Source organism: Maylandia zebra, linkage group LG5, assembly GCF_041146795.1.
Source record: "Maylandia zebra isolate NMK-2024a linkage group LG5, Mzebra_GT3a, whole genome shotgun sequence".
NCBI lineage: Eukaryota > Metazoa > Chordata > Actinopteri > Cichliformes > Cichlidae > Maylandia > Maylandia zebra.
In genome coordinates this window covers 37,175,288-37,199,495 of record NC_135171.1, presented here as the reverse complement: position 1 = coordinate 37,199,495, position 24,208 = coordinate 37,175,288, and the positions used below count along the sequence as shown (strand labels likewise).

At 38.3% G+C, this 24,208-nt stretch overlaps 1 protein-coding gene across 5 annotated transcripts in view; it reads left to right on the top strand.

Annotated features, from left to right (window-relative positions):
* Nucleotides 1–13,227, top strand: part of tox2 (TOX high mobility group box family member 2) — a 103,458-nt gene extending 90,231 nt beyond the window's left edge. For 3 of the 5 annotated variants that reach the window (XM_012918203.3, XM_012918205.2, XM_012918202.2), the window contains 5 exons: nt 1,249–1,491; nt 6,907–6,987; nt 9,877–10,287; nt 10,370–10,518; nt 11,190–13,227. In XM_012918203.3, the coding sequence (XP_012773657.1) occupies nt 1,249–1,491; nt 6,907–6,987; nt 9,877–10,287; nt 10,370–10,518; nt 11,190–11,232 (927 nt within the window). In that variant the 3' untranslated portion in view covers nt 11,233–13,227. The remainder of the gene's footprint in view (nt 1–1,248; nt 1,492–6,906; nt 6,988–9,876; nt 10,288–10,369; nt 10,519–11,189) is intronic. The other 2 variants (XM_004547653.2, XM_004547651.2) reach the window with 1 other exon arrangement.
* Nucleotides 13,228–24,208: the final 10,981 nt, after the last annotated feature.

The window sequence follows — 24,208 nt, the reverse complement described above, 5'->3', positions numbered from 1 at the left end:
TTGTACCAGGTTGTTAACATGTAATCCGCAGTGTTGTTTAAGAGGAACGCAGGAATAGGCATGCTTGAGCTTGGGTTATTTGGCTGCCTCGAAAACTTGAACATTGCTGGAGTTGGAGCTATGTCTATTTTTTTCCTTTCATGCTTTGAAAAAAGAAACTTTTTGAGATATTTACTTTTAATCTCTTCAAAAAGTTCAAAATCTATGCCCTAATAGCAAAAGGAAATTCTGTTTTCCATGTTACTTTAGTGAATAGCTGTCATTCTAATCTAGGTTTGCTGCTTATTGTTAGACACACAGGAGCTGATATTAAACCCTTTTTAAATTTCTATAATGAATGAAGATGTGAGACATGTTTTAATTGGCGCTTTTTTTCAACAACAACATGATCTGTTGCCAGTCCTCCCCAACTTTGTCACTGCCTTACCATGTTCTCAGTTACAGTCTGGTTCCAAAGCAACCACTCCTTCATTTAAATCACTCATTCATTTAAATAAGAAGAGAAGGATAGTTGTTTACATTCATTTGGTTTATGTAAATCTGTAAAACTGCTTTTATAAATTGCCCACCAACCAATGTCTCTGTGGATTTGCTTCGTTTCTGTCAGGGGAATGTGAATGAGTGTATAATTGAATCTGCCACTTCCACAGTGTTTCAGATTCATCTGTGTATTTAGCTGCCAGCTCACAGTGATACAGTATAACAAGAAGGGGATCCTTTAGTTTAAAAAATATATATTTCCCAGCCTATGCATCTCTGCTGTGCTGTGTGAATAAAAATGATTACCATCTCTCCTATCAGTAAGTAATTCCATTTGCTCTCTCCAATTCATTCTGAGACCACATCAAAGCCAGAGCAGATACAGCAGGCGATTTAAAATTCCTTTCACCCCTAGCATGAAAATTCAGAATTTATGACTTGCTGAACAACTGCAAAATAAAGATTTGAAAAGGTTTGATACATTCAAATAACAGATGTTATTTTTGACAAAGTAAGGCAGGGAGAAAAACTGCTGTCAACCAGAGTCTGTGTGTGTAAATTGTTACTGTCGGTGAATCATTGCTGCAATATCCAAACACTGGGTATTGAACACAGAAAAGAAATTAAGGATTTAATGAAGCTTACATGTTTCACCTGGGCACAGCGCTATAAGCATTCATCAGCAATGCAATTATTCATTCCGAGTCGAATTAGTAGACTCACTTTCAGTGTCAATAAGCTCTTTTGTTTTTTTGTTTTGTGCCACTGATGGTCTTCCAGATCACGGGTGAGAAGCGACCGTCTTCGGAGATGATGAAGCCCAAGCCCAAACCCCAAAAAAAGAAGAAGAAGAAGGATCCAAACGAGCCTACAAAGCCTGTGTCGGCCTACGCCTTGTTCTTCAGAGACACTCAGGCAGCCATTAAAGGACAGAATCCCAATGCCACTTTTGGAGACGTATCCAAAATAGTAGCCTCCATGTGGGATGGTCTGGGAGAGGAGCAAAAACAGGTAGGCTTCGTTTAATATTCATGTATATACACTATGAGTTCTGGAAAGAGCTTTTTTTGTTGTTTATCAAACATCTAAAAAAAATACCTCGCAAAAGTTATAAATTCACTCCATAAAAACTGAAACAGTTTTGACCTTGCGGCAGTTGTGACTACCCGATGGCAAGAGGTTAATATCATTTAAGTAGGAGAAGGAGCATAAAAATGTAGCTTGCAAATGAAAAGCGTTTAAAGACAAAAGAGAGAAAAAGAAATAAGCTGGGATGCATTACTATCACCTTTTAGGATGATGCCAGCGTGGTAAAATTGTGAAAAAAGAAAAAGCATAACAAAGAAAAACAGATGCCTATTTACACATTGAGCAGCTTGCGTCTGCCTACCTAACAATTACAAGTTCAGTATTCACTCACCTTCTAGATCTGCTTTTGGGTTCCAACAATTGTTGATGGACATACTGAGTTTTATTTAGCTGGTGATAATTTTCCTTGGCTTCGCCATTATAATGAGCAACCCGTTTTTTTGAAAGTTGAATAATGCATCAGTAAAAACTTGTAATTCTGATTCTAAAATTAAAGAACTACCTGCCACTCTGAGTGATTGCAGCTTGCATGAGAGTGAAGCAAATAAAAAATTTTATGCTTTTATTTTATAAAGTGAATTTTCTTGCACTCGGACTTGTAAAGATTTTAACCACCAGCAGTGCAGCTATATTTAGATGAACTGAATGGTCAATTGGATTTTATTATAACCCAACCTGTGCATATGAAACTGCATTAACACGTACTGCAGTTTAGAGGTTTCCTGTCCAGCACATTTTCTCTATTTCATTTTCCACATTCCAGTCCAACAGGCAAAGTCAAAGGTTTTTTTTTTTTTGTCTGTGTGTTTGTGGTAACAAATGATGGTGTGAAATGAATGAAAAACGAGACAGTCTGATGATCATGCGCAGACTCATATTTTTAGAATATCCAGTCAGGGCGCAGCCTATTGGGTGTCAAATAAAAGCACCTGTCTCCATGACAAAGTGCAGCCCATTCCCCCCAGCCCCAGCCACCATCTACCAGACCCTATCTAGCATGTGTGTTTTTCTCCCACCAAACCTACTTCATACGCTGGACTTTGGAGGCCGTCTGTCCCTTTTATTTGCAGTTAATTTTTGCCGCCTTCACCAGGGCTCTTCACCATGAATCTTCATTTCGCTGCTGACACCCTTGAATGTGAATTCCTCATTTCCTGTCCTTTTATTTATATCTGTTGCCTGGTGATTTGATCATGCTGGGAATACAAGATTAGCAATTGCCTTGTCCTTGGTTTTGCCTCAAGGACATCTTCTCCTGAAATGTTATTGTTTGTGCTGCTTAACCCCTCGTGTCCCGGTTTCTTATTCACCTTAGATTTTGCACTGCAGATGCAACTCTCTTTCTTTCTGTCTCTGTATGTCTGTCTTCATCTCATGCTTTATGCATTTGTCCTTCACAGCTCTACCTGGGAGCACAGACAAAACTAATAATATGGCAATTCCATCATTAAAATCCAGCCATTTAGCATGCCATTTCACAGTTAATTTTTTGATTTGTTTGTGCATTCATGTGTTTAATCAAACATGTCACCTCGCAAGACACATAATTAACTTGAGGTAATGATGTCATTATGGAATAAAATATAGTAGCCTGTCTGGGCAATAACACAGTGAGTGCTCTAATTATTCTCACTGACTAGCACTGTCATTTATTCCAGGCCAGCAAATGGATAAACTTGATAACCGTGTATTTACAGAGTACAACCAATTCAGCTAGTGCACATTAATCCTCATTAAAGTCATTAAAATTTCTGTCCTGGTCTTTCATAATGAAATAAATTCATGAAAGGACATTATAGCGTACTGCATTCACATCTGCTGGTTGGTAATATAATAGTAAAATGCATTCACAATGCGCTCGTATCCTAAACATTTTCGGTAACATTTGATCCCCTTTGAAAAAAAATGAATAAATGTGACATAAATTTGAGCTTGGTAGTCATTTTCGTTATTTGAATAAATAAAAAACACACTGGTCACATACAAAAGTAAGTGAACCCCTACATGTATTGTACCTTCTGAGGAATAAACTAGATTTTATGCCAATGTCCTGTTTTTGGGTTTTCTGTTTTTACAGGATGCCATAATACCAAGAGCTAAAGAGCTCCTTCAAACTGATTTAAATTGGTCTCCAAATTATTTGAAATAAGTAATTTCACTGCAGGGACGGTTGTCTTCAACTAGGGTAGATTACAAACAACTGCCACTTTCTCCAAAAACTGTTTGATGCCAAACACGTCCAAGAACCCTCAAATTTCATTACAGAATCTACGGTCAAAATGCATTTTTGCATCCAAGGAGACCAGAAGAATGCGCATTTTGAGTCCTGCTGTCCTAAAACAAACATTAAAGCAAAACTAGAGTTAATGAGTGAGCAAAAAGGTAAAGACAAAAATGTGTTCTAGAGAAATGACCAGTTGATATGCTCGGTGGAAGCCAAACACAGTGTTACAGGAGAAGAAAATTATTACAACTGCTACACCTCTAGCTTAGTCTGAGAGCTAGCTTGCTGCCTCAGGGACTGGGCAGCCTGCAGTATTTGCTAATGAAAAAAATAGAATTGTGCATCATATCCAGGACTGTTTGAAGATAATGGGACGCCTTCTATCCAAAAGTTAAAGGCAAACTATAAGTAATGACTTAAAAAGTAGAAATGAAAGGTTTTGGTATGACCTGGTCAAACCGTAGATCTGAATCCTGCATTTACAGTATCTGTAGAGATTTTATTAAAGAGAGTCAAATGTTTGCTTGTACAAAGTGTCAAAAGGCCTAAAAAATCCAAGACATGTACTTACTTAATTGTTGGCTGTCATGTCCTGGCTGTCTCTTCCGGACCCACGAGGTGTGCTCTCTCATGTCACAGTCAGACCCTCTGGAGCCATGCAGGACCTCCAGAATGTAAACACAACCCTTCCCCTACACACAGCTTTGTTTTAACTAGATCACAGCCCCTGTTTCCAATTACCTATAGCGCTCGTCAAACACACAGTGCAGCAAAATTCACATAAGTGCACTGAAGGCAGCGTTTTTTATTGCTGTAGTTTATTGAAGAAACGATCAAAAGTTTCATTGTTGTGATTTATGTTCCTTCTGTGATTCTTTTTGTTACGCTTCAGTGTGCATTTTTCCCACTTTGCTTGTGTTGTTGTGGATTCTCCAGTGCCGCCCTTAGGTTTGGCAGAACAAAGTCTTGTTTTTTGTTTTTAAATTCATGTTTATGTTCATATTTTCTTTTTTTATTAAGCTGTTTTCATAGTTTGCACACTATACAGCGCTTTTTAATTCCCAAAGGCCTTTGCTTTATAGTGCAAGATCAATGCATTATTTGGGCTGTGCTATCCCTCAAGGTGACTACATGTTAAAGCTGCCCTAGAAACACAAAAGAACACTTTTCTTGTTTTTGTTATTTAAGATTAAGATCAGTTTTCAGTTTTTACTGCAATGGGGGGGAACAGTGATAATGGATTTGGGGAGGAGGGAGGAGAAACCTTAGTATTATTTAATTGAGTCTGTAGATTTGTACCAGGGAGAAAGGGAGGAAAGAAAAGAACACTGTGAGTTTGAAAAGATGGCATGTTTAGATAATAAACTCCTTCTCTGTGTTAAGTTTAAAAATCTGTCATGCAATATTCAACTATTTTAGTCCATTTTCTGCATCTTTGTCTAGTATTCAAACACTGTTGTGCTTTTTTTTCTTTGGTTTTAATGTGCCTCTGCCTATTTCTCCTCCATTTTGCTTCCCGTTTGCTTCCTCTCCTCCTACTTCTCCTCTTACCAATCGTCGGGTCTTTCAGTCGTAGAGTAATCACTCTCTTCAGTGTCAGCAGGGTGCAGAGTTATTGTCTCCTGTAATTAACTGGTTATCAAACAAGAACATTTCATTAAGGTACAATTAGGGGCTAATTCAGCCGGGACACCTCTGTGTCAGGATTACGATAGAGGCATATGCTCTCTCCTTGCAGCTTTGTTATTTTTTATTCATACTGACCTGCAGCCTTTGACGGCTTCAATTGCTAATGAATCCGCCCACTTTGGAATAATTAGACATCCTTAGGCATGGTAATTTATTTAAAAGTATCCGTTGTTGCGCAAATCATTAGCTGTGTTAAATTAATTTGAAATTAAAGCTGCTGGGAGTAGTTTGGGTTATTAAAGAAGCAACCGTGGGTCTGTCAGTCTATAAGAGGTGATGGGTAAGCCCATTTTTATTTTTTTATTTTTTATTTTTTCAATGAATTTCCTCATGGGCATCATTATTAATTTGATTGATTTTTTTTGCTTGTTTTTATTTTTAAAGTCTGGATGAGTGCTTAATTCATCCATTCTTGTTCCAAAGTGTCTATCACAGAAGGAAAACAATTATGATATTGTAAATAAGGATGAATGAGTGGATAAACATCAGCTGTTTGAGCATGAGATTGTATCCGCCGTCATCCCGGTTTGTTTGCTGTTCTTTGTGTATGTCTGTTTGTTTATCGACTGTACGTGTTAGCGGCTGCCAGCCTATGCGCATTTGGCAAGGCATGAATGCTTAATGGTTATCGTACCCCACCTCTTTGAAGGAAATGACCCCGTCCACAGAGCCACAGACAGTCTCCTCGCTGAGGATCAGTAATTACCCGATGCATTTACTCACGCACAAACGTACATTCTCCTTTATATGAAAACGTTCCCGAGATGAGCTGAGATCTGAGTCTTCCTTATCGATTTAAGGATGGACTTTTTGCAACTTGCTTTTCCTGCATCACAAAGGCACTGGCAGCCATAAAGAGCCTGTGAGTGACATGTGATGACATTAATTCGAATTCCCTGTCTTAACGCATCATTTGAGGTTCATTCAGAAGGCTTGAGATTGCTCCTTTGCTAATGCTGTTTTGAATTCTTTTATTTATTTTTTTTCCCCCTCGTCTGAATGATTTGCTGGGACATCAGCTCTGATTAAGAGATGAGCAACAGCCTTAATAGAGGAAGAGACAGAAAAGCAGTACACAAAATGACAAACAGCATCTCGCTCCTCATTTAACTCAGCAGAATTTCTAACTATTTTCACGCTATTGTGCACAAGCTTTATGCACATTTCATTCTGGATATTCTGAAGAAAAAGAACTACTTTCAGATACGCAAACATCATGCAGATGGTCAAATCTCCCTGACCTGATAACTGGGAAGTGAATGCATTTGATATGCTTTTCATCAAGGAGTACACCGCCGGGTCACGCAATCACACCATGACTCCCAAAATCTCATTCACATCAGTCAGTGTGGACCACAGGGTCATTTTAGCCTTTCACATCACCTTGTAATCAATCGTTGTTGTTGTTGTGTTTGTTCCTGCAGAGCTACAAGAGGAAAACAGAGGCTGCTAAGAAGGAGTACCTGAAAGCCCTGGCCGCCTACAGAGCCAGTCTGGTTTCCAAGGTAACAGCAGGGGTCACGTCTTTGATATACATGGGTCAGCGGCGATATAAGGGATGATAAATTAGACAGAATTCCTTTCACTTTTGTTCCATGGAAAGGGTCCACAAGCTGCACTGAGCTATGTTTGTGCATATATATGTGTGTGTATGTGTAAGAGAGAGAAGGAGCCTGTGTGTGTGCTCACAGGAGAACAGTGAAAATTAGGCCTCAAACACACCCGATTTGGAAGCTGGGGAGAAATGGAAAGTAATAGTACATGCGTGTGTGTTTGCGTGCGTGTGTACGCTCATCGCTGTGCATGTGCAAAAGTAGAAGTGGACATTACCTGTCATTTGCTATCCTCTTGGTGTTTCTGTCCTCCCTGATGCACCACTAATGTGTTGCCTGAGGTTTGCGCACAACTACCGCTCTCTCTTTGATGCAGGTTACTACAGTTTAGCTCAGCACATTAACATATTTCTATCAATGCTTGTGTAAAAAACAAAACAATTCCTAATTATTTTCTTAAAAAAGCTGCTAGACTACTCCTCATTGGTTTGTCTGTACTACAGTCGTGATGGTACAGGGATATCAGTCTTTAGGTGTTCAGCATTTCATTTCTCCCTTTCTGCATTGTGTTTTTTTTAAATACAACTCTAAATTGCATTAGCATATACCGAGCCCCTCCTCTTTTCCCTCCCTCCTCCTGTCTCCACTAAGCACAGCGCCTCACTTCCTCTCATGCTCATGGGCCGAAAACAAGCACCTTGATTAAGGCATGAATAGTTAATTCATCAGCCTCTTCACTGTGGCATACTTTCAGCTAAAAAGACTATTCTCATCTCTTGTCTTTGCTGCAATTAGACATTCATGTCATTGCTCCTATACAGGGGCTTGATTGATACTATATGCTGGTAGATTGCCAGTCAAAAATCTGACTGACTAAAATAAGCCTGCAGACCCTCCTTCACTCATTCAGGATCAGCCAATCTGAATGCAGAGCTGAATCTCATGATTCACCACGACTCTCTTTTTTTAAATTACCAATGAAGGGGTCTTTTCAGAGTGAATCGGGGTGGGTGGAATTGGAGGTAATTGGAGCTTCATTTGAAAGATTCACTTCTTAAGCGTGCACCTGTTGCCTTTTTGTTTTGTGACTCATGTTAGTTTGTTTGTGAGGAGAAAAGACAAACTAAAGTTTCATAGCTACCCACTATATGCCATGTCATTTCTCTCATGTTTGTTTCAATCCAAAAAAACTCCACACTGAAAATTTAAAAAGTTTACATTTTAAAAAGGTGCACTTTATATTAAATATTGTATTCGTTTCAGTATTTGCAAACCATCTTTCAACTTAAATATTGTTTATTGTAAATCCTTCTGCTGCAATACACAACTTTAAATGTCTGCAAGTCTCAAGTTGACACAGATCAAATCTATTATCTCACTCTTTTCCTCTCCCCTCACTTCATTTTTTTTAGCATTTCATTTTCCACTTGACCCTGCGAATGTGGCTGTCTCTCTTCTTTATCCATCCATTCATTCCCGTTCCATTGATTATTTCAGGGATTCAGTTGGATGGATGGAAGCCATAAAAAAGTAGCAAACCACCACATATAACTCCAACCAGTCCGACAGTTAATGAGAAATACTGGATGCATTTCATAGATAGACATACACTTTCCTCCACGAAAAAAAAGGGAGACAGAACAGTCTGCAGAGCAGATGTGTGTGTACTGCATGTGAGTGCAGTGGAGGTGGGCGGGGCTGGGTGATTTAATACATTAAAAACAGAAAGAATGAAGAATGGGATTGTTTATGAAACAAACACTAAGCTAAATTGGAAAAGTGTGAATAACTAAGTATGCCCCATGATTCAGTAGCTTCTAAAACCACCTTTAGCAGAAATAACTTGAATGTTATCATTTTCTGTAAGTATTAATCAGTCTGTCACATTGTTAAGGAAAGAATTCAGCCCATTATTTTTTACAACCGTCATTTTATTGATGTTTTGTGGGGTTTTGTTTATGCACAGTTCTCTTACGGTGCTTACAAACATTTCAATCAGGTTGAGGTTGAGGTTGCTGCTTTGCTTGGGATCATTGTCCTGTTGCATGACAGTTTTGGCCAAGCTTTAGCTGTCAGGCAGATGGCCTCACATCTGACTCTAGAATAGCTAGCTCACTGACTGCAAGGTGCCCAGGTCCTGTGGCTGCAAAACAAACCAAAACCATCACCCCTACACCACTGTGCTTGACAGTTGGTGTGAGGTGTGTTTCTGATCGGCTGTTTTTGGGTTTTGAAAACCAAACATCTCTGCTTTGGTCTTGTCTGTCCCAAGGACATTGTTCCAGAAGTTGTGGTTTGTTCAGGTGCAACTTTGCAAACCTAAGCATTGCAGCCATGTTCTTATTAGAGAGAAAGTACTTTCTCCTGGAAACCCTTCCATACCAGCCATACTTGTTTAGTCTTGTTCTAATTAAACTGCCATAAACTTGAACATTTAGCACGCTGAAGCCTGTAGACTCTGAGAAGTATCTCTTGCATTGCATGGTTTGACCTTGGGGTATATTTGATGGGATGTCCACTTCTGGGATGACTGGCAGCTGTCTTGAATAGTGTGAATAATCTTTCTCACTGTACAGTGCTTTTATACATCTTTTATAGACTTGCTGATGATGATTAATCAAGTGTAGCACTTACTGTCTTTATTCCTATGGAAATAGTAGGGGTGTCATTTGCAATATACAGCTTGTGCATTTTGCTTATTACTGGTAAACTCGAGGCTCAGTGTCTTCCCCAGGAATATATACTGGATTCTATGTCTATGTTGTACTGCAATAAGCCATAAGAGTTAACACATTGTTACATGGAGTGTAACTATTGTTCTTGATTTTCTCTCTCTTTAAGACATATAATGACCCCGTGGAGACAAAAAGTGCCCAGACAAGTCAGGCTTCTCCACATATGATGCCAGGCAACCCGCCGCTGTACAGTGTGCCACCTCCTCCCCAGCCGACATCGCCATACCTGGGGCCTGGGGCCTTCCCACTTACTGACCTGCAGAGCTATGCAGGACACGCCCCTCGCCACACTCTGTCGCAGACACTCAGCCAATCGCAGATGCTGCCCAGCATTAGTGCCTCTCCCCCTTCCTCCTTCCAGATCAGCCCACCACTTCACCCCCACCAGCAGCTCTCCCTGCACCAGAGCTCACTCCTCAACCAGCCTATCCGCATGCAGCAGGTCCAGTCCCAGTCAATCATCTCTCACCAGATGGGGCTTCAGGCCTCTCTTCACTCCCCACCTCCAGGGCAGCAGGTATAGTGACAAACTAAGACACGTCTGCTGCTAGGAGATTATAATTTAAGATGTGTGCCTAATTTTAATGTACTCCCTATAGGGTTTTTCCCACCTCCAGTCAGAGTACCAGAAGAGCATTGGGGGTTCCCAGTCTCCAGGAGCTCCTGGCCCTGGTCCAGGCCCTGGAGTGGCTCAGACCCATGATTGGGACAATGAATACTGCAATCGGGAGTGTGGCAACCACTGCAGGTCAGTGGGAATTCTTCACATCATATTGTGTTAAATAAATGTGGAACACAGACAAACTAATTACATTTAATGGTAAAAAGCCTCAATTAAAGAATGGAATTTGACACCATATTTACCTCATAATTTAGGTTGCATTTGCCCTTAGACCAGAATTCCTGCAGAAATAAGTTATAGTATAGTTATAGCTAAGGCAGCAGATGTCTCTTCCACTGCTTTTGCAAAGTAAGTGTTGAAAATTGTCAGCTCTGTTCCATTGAGACGGGGGTGACAGCTGTAGAGGTAATGGTGAGATAATAGAGCTTGTCATGTGTTTGTCAGACAGCAGTAAAAAGAAGAGAAAAAAAACAAGTTCCATACACAAGTTTTCACTCTTATTATACTAAATGATTTGGCAAACTGCGCAGCCCTGCAGCACTGGAAGATATCGTAAGTCAATAGTGCTGTTCATGCTCAATTACAGTGCAATTTTTATTTCATTAAGAGGGTTTGTTTTGAGAAACAAACTAAGAAAAATTAAATGATCACCACCAGAGAACGATCATGCAATCAAGGAAAAATGCACCTCTGATTTCCCTCTTCCTTTCTATTTTGTAGAGTTGTAGAGTGTGACTAATAATCTAAACTCCTTTGTTTTTGATTTTCCGTTTTTCTGTTTATTTGTTTTTTTCCAGTGGCAACATGATAGGCAGGGACAAGCCACTCTACCTCACCTGAAACTGAAGATGATACTCTGTCGACAAAAACGACACAGAGGAGTCTACTCTCATCCCCTATTCCACTCCCCCACTCCTCCCCCAACCCTCCCATTCTTCTTCTTCTTCTTCTTCTGACGTGCACACTTACATGCAGTGTACACTTGACATACAAACACACACACGCACATGCAAACACACACATGCCGCTTCACACACACAATCACACACGTCACCACCTTTTTTTGTCAGTGTAATTTTTATTTTTCTCAGTTTCTAGAACTTGTGAACAGAGTTTGATGACTACTGTCTGTACCACTTAATGTATTAGCAGTCCTCTTGCTGTTGAAATTTGCCAAGCACTTATAAAGCCTCCCCCCACGCCCTACCCACCCGACCCTCTCCCACCTTCTGAGTTGTGTGTCTCTGCCCCCTCTCTGATACAGGCCGGGCTGCAGAGCACTTCTCTCGTGTGTCACCATAAAGTCCCCTCAGGGACCCCATCCAGCTTTAATTAGAACGAGAAGAAAGAAAAATACTCCTTTCCTTTAATCGCTTTATTTTCCATTTGTTTTTTTCCTTTCTTTGTTGTTATTGATGCTGTTTTATTTATTTCTGGCTTGCAAAGCCGTTCCTCTTTTTTTGCCAGTAAGCGATGGGCCCTGTTCTATAGAGAAATATTAACATTTAGTAGGTTCTAGCAGGCCTTGATGTTATCGTAGCTTTGCTTAAGGGCCTGCAAATTAATACAAAAGTCTGGGTGGGGAAGAGAAACAAAACAAAAAGAATCTTTTTTAATATTAAAGACCTGTTGAGGTCTATGAGCTGTCACAGTGTGATTGTAAATATCACTTTTATGGGATCAAATTGGGAATTGGAAGTCCAGATAGATTTGTTTCTTCTTTAATATTACCTGTAAGTCATTGTGTGTGCGTGTGTGCGCGTGTGCGTGTGTGTGTGTGTGTGGGGGGGTGGGTTTGTGGGCGCATGCATGCCTGGACGTTAGAATGTACCACATTCATGACGTGTGCGGCTGAGTATGTATGTGCGTACATGCACGGACACATGTGTGCAGGAGTGTCTCAGCGTTCGGGCGTCGAGTCTTTCTCGTGAATTTTAACAGCCTTGTGCAGCTGGATTTCAGAGGAGTATTTCACACTCTCATTCTTGCATTAAATCTGTGCTCACTGGTGTGTTTTTTTCCAATAAAGTTCAATCTAAAACTGAATACACAATATGTGTCCTGCAGATCATTAAATGGAAAGAGCCAGGTGAGAGACAGAGAGCAAAGAGATAGAAAAAGAGAAAGAAGCGCTGTGAAATAAAATGAGATGTAATGTTGCAGGTGAAAAAAAATTGCCTCAAAATGCCTGCCCCACCCTTCTGTTATGTTGTCTGACCATAATGTCAGTTTTGTGTCCTTCTACAATGAGAAGTGAAGTAATGAAATATGTGAATGGAGCCATCACAGCCACATTACGGTGACTTTTATAACTTTCCAGTTGGTGTTTGGTTGTGTTGATCTCATCTTTTTTTAAACTTTTGTGTGATTAACAGAAATGCATTTTGCTGACAAGACATCTCGTTTTTATCTCTTTAAGTGTAGCATCATTTCAGTTTTAGTTGCTGCAAAACTATAACTTTTTAAGTTGTGTACAAAAAAACCCTGCCAATTGTAGTTATTTTATTTGTAAAGCCAGTAATGATAAATATTTTAAATGGTTATCAGCATATTGTTTTCTGCTAGTTGCCCATCAGCCATTTGACAGGTTCTTATTTATAAAATGAAGTAGATCACCTTTGCTTCTTATGATGGAGGTATATTTTTATTCTTATTTTATTGTTTCTTTTCTTTGGTTTGATAAACTTAATGATGATGACCACAACAATGATTATTTCTTTATTTTTTACATTTTGGGTGCTGCTCTTTTCTTTTCTTGCCAGCAGCATCAGTTTGTGTCACAATGCTTCTTTTATTTCAAACCTGCATAATAAAGACTAAAAAGTTTAAAAGTGATCACGCCTGCTCTTTTCCCTGCGGACTTAATGTCTCTCTTTTTGTTTTTTTCCTTCTCTAATTAGATGATCACACCTTTTGTGAAGACGTGGTAATAGTTATTTTAAAAAAATCACAAACACCCCCAACTTTCTGTACTGTACACTGCATTTGCACCAAGGAAGGTCACATATTTGTATCCTAAATTTACATTCAACTCAGGGCTCCAATGGCATCAACTAATTAACCATGGATACAGTGTGCACCAGCCAGCATTGATATTGCCAGTAAACTATTTTAACAAACAAGAGAGCAGATGCGAGAAGACGTTTGCTTGTGAAAGTAGTGCATCGTAGGCGTCTAGTGTGAGATAAAGAGAACAGAGGAATGCAATGTGCATACAAACTCAGGCAACCGTCCAAGTGCTGATTTTACCCCAATTGCACACAAGTCTTCTTAGAGACTTTATGAGAGAGGGGAAGAAAGATTGAAATGGAACTGTCATGATCCCTTCATTCAATGTTTTATTCATGTTATGTCTGCCTGCCGTCTCTTCTTCAGTAGTATTGAATTGGCAAATAGATCATTATTGGACAATTGGAAAACCTGCCACTTTGTGATATGACACACATTATATGAAAATCACAGTCATACATTCTTAATGTAGTGTCAGATAAAAGAGGTTTTGGGTGAAGACACACAGACTTGCCTCTGTGCCTTTTGTGTGCATGCAGTCTTGTGCTCGTATGAATATCTTCTTATGGAAGCGTGTTTCTTCTTTTTTATGTTTGGGTGTTGCCTCTCTAGCTGTAGGTATATTTGTGCATACAAAAGTGGTGTGGTAACAATAGGCTGTTTCTGCTCTACTGTGAATTCAGTCTGTGCTTGCAATCACTGTCTGAAGTAATACCGTAGTAAATACTTCTAGAAGACCATATCAATTTGACACTTCCATCAGCTCCTTTAATCCCATCCCTCATCCCAAAGTCAAAGTCATGAGGCCAACAGAGAATGAAAGGCAACAATTTATGGTGGAGGATGCCATTGAGAAGAGGTGAGTGCAGCAGTCTTGTTGGTTTCCATTGATTTGAAAAGACCACTGCTGCAACTAAATGGATGATATGAGTAACAGCAGGCAGGATGACAAAGACGGGGTCAGTGTGGTATCCATCTAGTAGACGGTGATGAGAAACTTTTAAAAGTTTATCTTTAATGTGTCGTCCAAAAGGTTAAAACTACCACAAAAGTATCTTTGCATGCAAAAATGCAAAGACAGACAATATGGACAGATGTGTGCAGTGTCCTCAAATATTTTATGATCCAAATAACCCAGTGTTTTTTAGTGCTAGAAACACACCGTACATGCATTAACTTTTGTTTTCTTTATTTATATTACAAAAAAGCCTGGACTGCAAGTTGAGAATAGCCAGCGATGGAAAATTTTCATCACCAACACACTTGTAAATTTCCCCTGTTAGGTTTAAAATTCTTCTATATTTGCTCATTACCAGTGTACTTTAAATGAGGGGGAGGGGTGAAGCTGATTCCATGATACTGGCTTCCCTCTGTCCTTTGAGTTTAGCTTGATACAGGTGAGAAGGTCAGTACTATGGTTAAACGAAACGCTTACATGCAACTGAACTCCAAACACACCAACCCTCAGAGACCAGCCACTGCAGCATATAGACAAAATGTTTCAGTTGCAACTTTGGTGCTGCGGTAAGAGAAACAAACAGCAGGAAATGTGGGTGGTTTTAACAAGAAATGAGTTTCGCTTTGTGTTGAGAATCAGTTAAGGTTTCTTTTTTATGCTGACTGTACTGCACAAAATGTGTTGGTTAATCTACAAAACAGAAGATTTCCTGCATAATTCGCGAATAACAATTTAACATGAAATCTTCTAATTATTCTGCTTTTCTTTACAAAAAAAGAGCTAAAGTGCTTTTTCTAAGTAATCAAACACTAAAAATTTGCCAAAAACACCCCCAAAACAAACGTGTATAGATAGCTCTTTTTGAGTTGGTTCACCTAAGTATCAGCTTCATGCTGTTGCACAAAACACTAAAGCAAACATGGGGCTACAACATATATCAGAAAGGTGAGGCACAAAGCATACTTGCGGTTTCACACCTGTAGACATTTACGTAATCCAGCATATATGCTATGTCAGTTTTAGCAACCCTTCGGTAGGTCTTGTGGTGACCGAATTTTATCCGTTTCCTGTCTTTTTTTTTTTTTTGCAATATTACAAACAAATGTTTCAACGGGTTGCATATATCTGTTCAATAATGAGGAGTTCATTTTTTTAAAAATTTAAAATTCCCCTCAGACTCATTGTGATACATCAGGTGAGGAAGAGTTTCTCACTATGATTGGATTAACTCAAATTTAAATGTATCAATATCAATTTAGCAACGTTGCCTCACACCTTGTAAGTGGGTTTCATGACATTATATGGCAAAAACTACACAGTTATTACTGTTACTGCATCATAGCCAAGCTAAATATTTGCAGTAATCTGTTGAAAATTTGTTTTATGATGCTGCCACTTGCTAATGAATAAAAATCAACTCCAATAATTAATAAACACCCCATGTCTTTTCCGAAGTAATTAGCCATTTAACATCAATTTGTCTAATATGTCAACTAACTAATGAAACAATGGAAGATTTAGTACCTTGGAAGGCAGATATTTCTGTCTGGTATGTATAACACTAAAACAGATCTAAATAATTATCTTTAATCTTCAAATGTAAGACACTAGACTTTTTGCTTTCTATTTCACAATGCAACATGGATACTTAAAAGGCATGCTTGTTGATCTGCTCACTGTATCAACAGGGAGCAGATCACTGTTGATACATTTGTCCACTGCTTGTTTCACAATCTAAGAGTGACCAAAAACTTAGTTGTTGCAGGTCTGGTTCACTGTCACAGTGTAATTCATTTCAGACAATGCATATTTCCTACACATTATTCTATTAAACTGCAACGAAAAAGGGATGTACAAAAGCTCATACTGCACTTTCGATTTTTGTGTATATGTGAACATTGTGGTTTAGAGTGTTAAGTCAGTAGTGTCCAGATGACACCCTTTTTGATAGGTAGCACAGTTCCTGTCCCCCAGTCCCACCCACTCATTTGGCTGTGGGACAAGAACCCTCATCTCTGTAAAAAACCCGCAGTTCTCACTGACTAAGAGGTAAAATAATAAAGTTTCACATTTCTTCATCTCAGCATTTCTTAAGTCTTGACTTGAAGTGGAGATGAGTCAGATCATGAACCGCACACATAACTATTTTCTCATCACCACTGCTGTCGTCTGTGAAAGTCAAGTCCCTTTATGCCCTGGATCACCTCAGACTGGAGCCACAGAAAGACGACCAAACATACGCAGTCATTTTAGATGTTTGTTAAACACTGCAGCTGCTCTATTTGAGCAATATCGCCCACACATGCTCCACCTTAGATCCTCTAATAACTGCATGCTGGAGAGAGTGTCAGAAAGAAACGGTTGTGTTATTGTAATAAGGTTCCTGTCCAGATGTTTGGGATTAAAGGCTTGTTATGAAAATACAATATAGTTACTTAGGAAGATAGGTATTCGGGTCTGTCATGCACATGGCATGTAACACTGTTAAAATAAGTCTGATGATGGGATTGGGAAAGGATTCAACTCTATATAGTGCAACATCTTGGCATGTTTTATAATAGACAGTCCTAGCATTTGGTTGGTATAAAAGGAGTTATGTTCTTAAAATCAGCACCATAGCAACCAATCTGTGGAACATGCTTTGCCAATATACAGTAAACATAGCATCACTATACATTAGAGTGATTTACTTATCTTACCATTGCTGTGATACACTCGCAAGAAACACTGCTCATTTCAAATGTGTAATTATCAAATGCAACATATGGGAAAAATAAAGATCCTGCAAAATGGAACAAGGTTGTCCAGCCCACCATATTCAATATACTGCATGTAATATTTTGACAGAGTTTACCACTGATTTTATTGGCTGAGCATTGGCTAATGTAGTGTATTGTGTTTCATATTATCGTTACTCTGAAGCTGCCGTCAAACGATGAAGGTCAGACAGATGTGTTACATTACACCCACAGTTATATGAATAATTTCTTTAGTTTGTTCTGTTGACCCATTTAATCGGATAAATCTGACTGAATTCAAGATGAAATAGCTACATGGTTAGTATGCAATGACTAGTATTTCTGGTAATCTACTGAGGAGTATGAAGTAAGCTAGTTAAAAATATAGACATAAATACTTTTATATTATCTAAAGTCTAAATGTATAATTTGACTATGAAAAATAACAAGAACATAATATTGTTGTTCAGGGAACATCAGCAACCACTATGACATTCTCATACTGAAATTTGATGTTCAAACCAATTAAATCGTAGTTAGTATGATTAAACATACTATGTCTTTTCCCAAGCTGTTCTGCAGGCTGCAGACATGCTTCTTCATTAAACGTTTATGTGATTTCTTTTATTACACTTTTGAATAAATTTAATGATAGGATATTTCTTTTGGCCACTCTTTTTCCCCCACTTCACTGATAACAACAGACTTCAAACACAATGCGACTGCAGAAAAATAACTTTTTACAGCTTGCTTCTTTGTGCAGAGAAAATTGAGCATTTATTCAATGCTTTTATCACGAAGTATATGTATAATTTTACCAAGTAACTATCAGTGCAGATGAGGGCTGTGTGCAATTCGTGGCTCATAATGGCAAATATTTCCCAGAATCTCTTTTTTAAAAATTATGGGGAATTTTTTTTCCTTTTTAATTTTTGTCCATTTTTTCGTCAGCATGCCTAAGACATCAGCTCAGATCTCTCTGATCTTTTATAAATCTGAGCTTCTTTTGCAACGATAGCCACAGTTAAATGCTAGATGATGCACTATTATGCTGGAAGATGTCTTTACTGCCTTTTTTCTTTGCAGTACATTCTCCAGTGTAAAGAACATTGACCTTTATAGCTCACTTTAATCAGTGTGTCACACTCAGTATCTCGGGTGATTGACCTGATGTCTGTGAGAATTTTGTTCACCAAACAAATCACTGGAAACAATTGGAAAGAAACATCAAATCAAAAAAGTTTTAAGGTTTTTGCACTATCAACTAAGAGGTGGGATGAATATCTCTTTGCATCTTTTGATCTCTGAAAATTGTCATATTTTTGTCAGTTCCTGAGCAAAAGAAATCAATTTAGAATGCTGTTTGGTTCAAAGGAAATTAAAGGGAGGACAAATTGGATTGCCTTGTTGTCTTATTGTTATCACTGTGAACTCCATTGTGTCTCAAGCATGGCATGTCATGCTCAGGTAGTTTTCCTCTTTTACCAATTACAGTTTTTGTGTACCTGCAAAATCCAGAATGCTTTGTGGATGATTGCAATTTTCATATTTCAAATCCAATATGCCGCTCTATCTTTAAACCCTCTCACTTTCTATTTATGTCTGTGTGACAAACTTGTTTTTTTTTCTTCCCAAGGGACATTTATTTTTGTCAGGTGCATCTGCATTCATTAGAATCAAATACACAAGAATGTTTTTCTTCTTTTTCTTTAGTTTCATCCCTTACTGCATCTCTTCCAAGTAATGATACTTTCTATCAGTCTAAAGTGTTTTCAATCAGTCTCCCTGGTTTTTAAGAAATTGACTTAAAAGGCTTGGAGCAGGTGAAAAATGTGGATTGAATTCTAACTTGGGATTCAATTCAAAAAATCATCCTGAGATCAATCACTCACTGAGAGCTACAGGGAAAAATTCAGATTAGGGCCACCATCTAACGTTGTGACTTTTACTAATAAATATTTGTTTTCTGCAAAAATAATTGAACCTTTATTACATTTGATGTGTGCAGAATCTCTGTGTCAGACGTTTAAGACAATGTGTTGCAGTGGTTCGCACTGTTGTCTCACAGCAAAAAGGGTTCTTTGTTTCAAACCTATCTGGAGACTGTCTGAGTGATGTAGATGAGCAGTTTAAAGTACAAAGAATAATGCACTATATAAAACACTATATGCATGTATATTTAATGCTGCTTGTAGCAGTATTTAGAGGAGCCAGTATGACTACAGAAGTGCTATATATTCTGTTCCACATTAATTAATAGCATCTTGGGCTTTTGGAGCCTGTTCAGAAAAACAAATGTTGGCTTACTGAAAAATATCAAAACAGGGTTAGACAGGACAAGTGAACCATTTTCTCTTTGAAACTAAGTTTAAAGCTTTTGGCTGAAGTGAAACAAGTCGTGATTCATCCTCTGGAAACAATGAATGTCCGTATAAGATTTTATCTAAAAGAAAGTGCATCCTCTACATGTTGGGAAATTCCAGCAATCCTTTCAGCCACTAAAATGTGTAAAAGATGAAAACAAAGGGGAACCGTGACAAAGCTAATATCATAGATCAAGAACGATAAGAAAGTTGTTTTAGGGTAGATCTGTGAGAACTTGCAGTTATTTTATAATAATAAACTGTCTATGAATTTTTCAGTAGCAACAGTAAAATAAAACTTTAATGGCAACCAAAGAGCTCAGACTATTTTACTTCACAGTACTGTAAAGTGTTGTACAATAAGACACTGTTGTTCCCGAGTACAACAGCCCCACTGTAAAATTACAGTTCAGTGCTGTACATCTAGCTGATAGGACTTTACTGTTTTTAACAGTGCAACTTCTAACAGAATATCATTATTTTTAAGAAATAGATCAACTTTACCCATTGCCTACAGAAATGGATTGTTTTCTATTCCTTCTGTAATAGCCCTCTAATGATTTAGCTATAAAAAGAAATGTGCTACAACACAGAACCTACCTCACCAATCTAGCCTACTTTAATCTGAACAAATTCATATTAGGAACACTGCGATGTAATCATTCATTAGTAACTTTAATTGCATTTGTTAAGCATGAGCCAGTAATTACTTAAATCCTGTTTTCTTCTCACACCCACATACATGCAGCTTGTGGCCTCTCCTTTCTCTGCTCATCACCCTCGGATAACAAACACAGGAGAACACTTTGGAAAAGGCACTTTTTAATACATTTCTTTTGAAAAATGGATTATCAAATTAATGGAAACTGCTCAATAACTGCTGCAGTGAGGAATGCTTCCCACCTAATTGAATTAGGGTTTTCATTTCTGTGATTTCTGTGTTTGTTTTTGGCAGCTGCCATCTGTTTGCCTGGGACCAGCTCTATTAATAAGCTATTCAGATTGAGATGGGGCTTTATTCCAGCAACTGTTTCTCACCTCCTCTCTCTCCTTCTCTCTCTCTCCCTGCCTTTCCCTTTTTCTCACTTCCTTGCTCACTCAAATGATTGTCATGGAAATCATCAGAGGTGCCAAACCACAGACAAAAGAAAGAGCTTTAACATACACCTGAGCCAAAAAGAACAGAACTGTATTCTAATTGCGATGGGAACAATTAAGACTGTGCATATTTATTGACAGGGGACTTCACACAGGAGCATATGCTCATGAATACCAGAAAAAAAATGGAATGAAAAGAAGGCAGGATGGGGTGGGGTGGTGGGGTAGGGGGACTGGTGTGTTTATATGATGATGATACTATATGTTTAAATGGTTAAAATGCCCACAAGCAAAATATCTGTCTGTCATTTCCTTTGCAGCTATTACACACTCACATAGAATATTTTACTTTAACACTTTTCTGAAAGAAATATGGTCCCTTCCCACTTTGCAATTTTTAAAAAAGTACTTAAAGTGCTTGACATCAAGCAATATTAACTCCCACTTTCTTCCTCTCCCTCTCTTTCTTCTTCTCTTCTCCACCTCTCCTGTTGACAGCTACAGTCTCCCTTTCAATGTTCCAAGAACAAGGAAGTCCAATCTGAGCTTTGCTCAGTATTCTGAGCACACATGTCTCTCCTCCAGTAAAACAAGTCTACTTTAAAATTCATAACTACATTTGGAAAGAATAAAAGGGTGCCCTGATGGAATATTTCCAAGGAGCTTACTTGAGCAAAAATACAATTCGCTTTGGCATATTTAATAACTCTAACCTGGTCTTTAAGACATACAGTAGTAATAACAGTTTCTTTAAAAAAAAAATAAGGTAACTGAAAAAAGAAATTCAGCCTATACCTTAGCATGAAATGACTACCTATAATTCCTGCCTCTAGGAGCCCGGTGAGAGAATAATAGAGGGGGGGGAGAAAAAAAAGGAAGGGGAAATAAAGGAGACAGGAGATAGTGAGAAGCTCGTCAAAGTTGGAAAGAGTCAGCTTTCCCTTTAATTCTGTTTTTTTCTCTCTTCTGCCCAGGAGGCAGTTTGAATTGAATCAAACAACCTAGATTGATTAAGCTTGGATGAATGACTTTCCAATGACACAGGATTCGGCGTTAGCCTCACCCCATCCCTCTGTACATATTTGACATGGTTATTGAGGAGTTGATGTAAAAGTGATTGCATGGTTGCTTCTTTTTGGATTCTGTGCAACGTTGACATGTTCGAGCTATGCTAAATGTTGTTGCCGTTGTTCAGTTCCTTGAAAGTCGCATTTGATTCCCGTTGAACCCTGCTTTGATTCGAATGCCTCTCAGGAAGAAAAGCACAATGAACGAGTATGAGAAAATAGATAACATGCTCTTCCAATTGGAATATGAATTGCTCTGCTTGAGCCTAAGTATTAATCTCTTGTCCTCTTTCTACTCTGTAGTCCTTTTGTGTTTGTGGGAAGGGAAGAGTGGGGAGGGGGGCACAGTATTGAATATTGTGGGATGTCCTGTTCTGAATTTGGTCAGGACCAATCAAAGCTTGAGTGCTCTCTCTCTCTCTTTCCACACAGAACATGAGTACTCTCTTTGTGATTCTTCTGTGTGGAGACACAGAGACCCCTACTGCCTCTGAAAGGTACACTGACACTGGATTTGTCTCTCATTCCTTAGTATTCCACTGCCACCTGCCTGCTACGAGTATAATGCCAGTATGAGGATCACAAGCCTGTAATACTGAAAAACTTGCACTTGAGCATATGTGTTAAACATTTACAAAACTCAATGGCATCGCTCTTTGGTAGTTACAAAAACCCCCACCAAAATACATGAAAACACCTGCACAGTTAATACAAGTGTATATATATTCGCTCATCCATCTTCCTCTCATCCAGATCAGGTTTGCAGAGTCTCTCTCTCTTTCTTTCTTCTCATACATAAACTCTGTGACCTTTTATGTGAGATAACTGTAAGCACAATGCCAGTAAAGTTTACTATACATTCTATTCTATACTGTTCCTGACACATTTGCATAATACAAATGTAAGGACATAAGCACATTTTTTTTGTTTGATGTAAAGTACTGTAAAGACAGGATGCACTGAGTAAAAAGCATACTCTTTTTGTCTGAATTAACTCACATTCAAACTCACATTTACACATATGCAATTACTGTACACTGGAACAGCTATTTTGGGTCCTCAGTCCTGAAACGACAATGACAAAAGGATATTATTAAATATATCCCTGAGCTTGAGGCTGGGCACAGACCCAGATTGTCCATTTGGCATCATTATTAAACTTTATTGCCCAACTAGTGATCTTTATAAAAATGAGCCTTTATAAAAAAAAAAAAAATTGCAATCACTGCTAAATGTAATATTTAGACCACTGGTGCAGCTACTTGGACTGAATAAGTCAATCATCAGTATAATCTCTCTTACTATCACTGCTGTCATCGGTGTCATTCTGAAAATTATGAATGATTGAATTGTCACACAGTTCATCTACAACTTTTCATCAAGGTGTTGGATAAAGATCAAAAGATAAGTGTGATATGAATGAAAATAATCAAAAGTTAAGTACAATAGGTACACTGTAGGAATGTAAATGACTGAATGACTAAATGTGGCTTGTAGTCTACAGCATTTTGAGTTTGCAATAAGAATGTAGAAAGTACCAACTAAATATGAACGTGGAACACATTAGAAAACATCAACCCTGACAGCTGATTGGGAATGACACACAGGAAGGATGAGGATGCAATCACAGGTGAAAATAATAAACAACAGGTGAAAGCAATCAGGGACACAGGGTAGGAAGATAAGAAGTGAAAACAAACTGCTTCAATCACCAAAAGAAATCTAAAAAAACACACAAGATTTGAGGGACAAGGGAACATATAGGGACCGGTGCATGAACACAGAAATGAGGCACAACAAGGATGGAACAGAAGTTCCACCAAAATAAAAAAGACTAAAAATACTTAATTTAAAAAAAGAAAACTAAACTAAAAACTGTACAAAATAAACAAAGAAAGACTCAAATACACGAATGAAGAATCCATATCTTCAACAGAAGATGGAAACCAAAAACCAAACCAGGGAGATGACACATAATGCCTTTGAATAAAAAAAAATCCAGTGTAATAGCATCTTATTCAGCATTGCATAATGTGTACTTTACCAGATATTTCAACATATTACAACCTATCCAACCTATCCAAAATAAAAAAGTTAAATATATTTTAAATAAATAACACTTTATTTGAAATTGTAGCACAAAAAACTTGTCCTAAACGTTCCAACTCTTTAGTAGAAGATGGCGATCAAATCAATTTTTGTGTTTTATTTACCATGCAACATTTTTTTTTTAATAATCACAGTTATAATAATTTTTATTTCATTTATTTTCCAAAGTCATGATCTGCCTCTTCTTTCTGTCTTTGGGGTTAGTGTACACATTCATACAAGCACCCTGATGCCAAAGCAGATAGGAAGCTAATTTAGAGATTTCTTCTTGTATGTCATTTCTGTCTTTCCAGACTTCATCGGGGGAAAAAAAGGTATGACATGAGTGTGTTTATCTAGTACAACATGTTCTTTTAGCTTCTCGTGCTACTCAAATTGTAATTCCCAACAATTTTTCTAATTTCTAAGCGTCCTTACATTTGTATTGATCAAAATATATTCACAGAACTCGATCCTCCTCTTCAGCAGCATCTG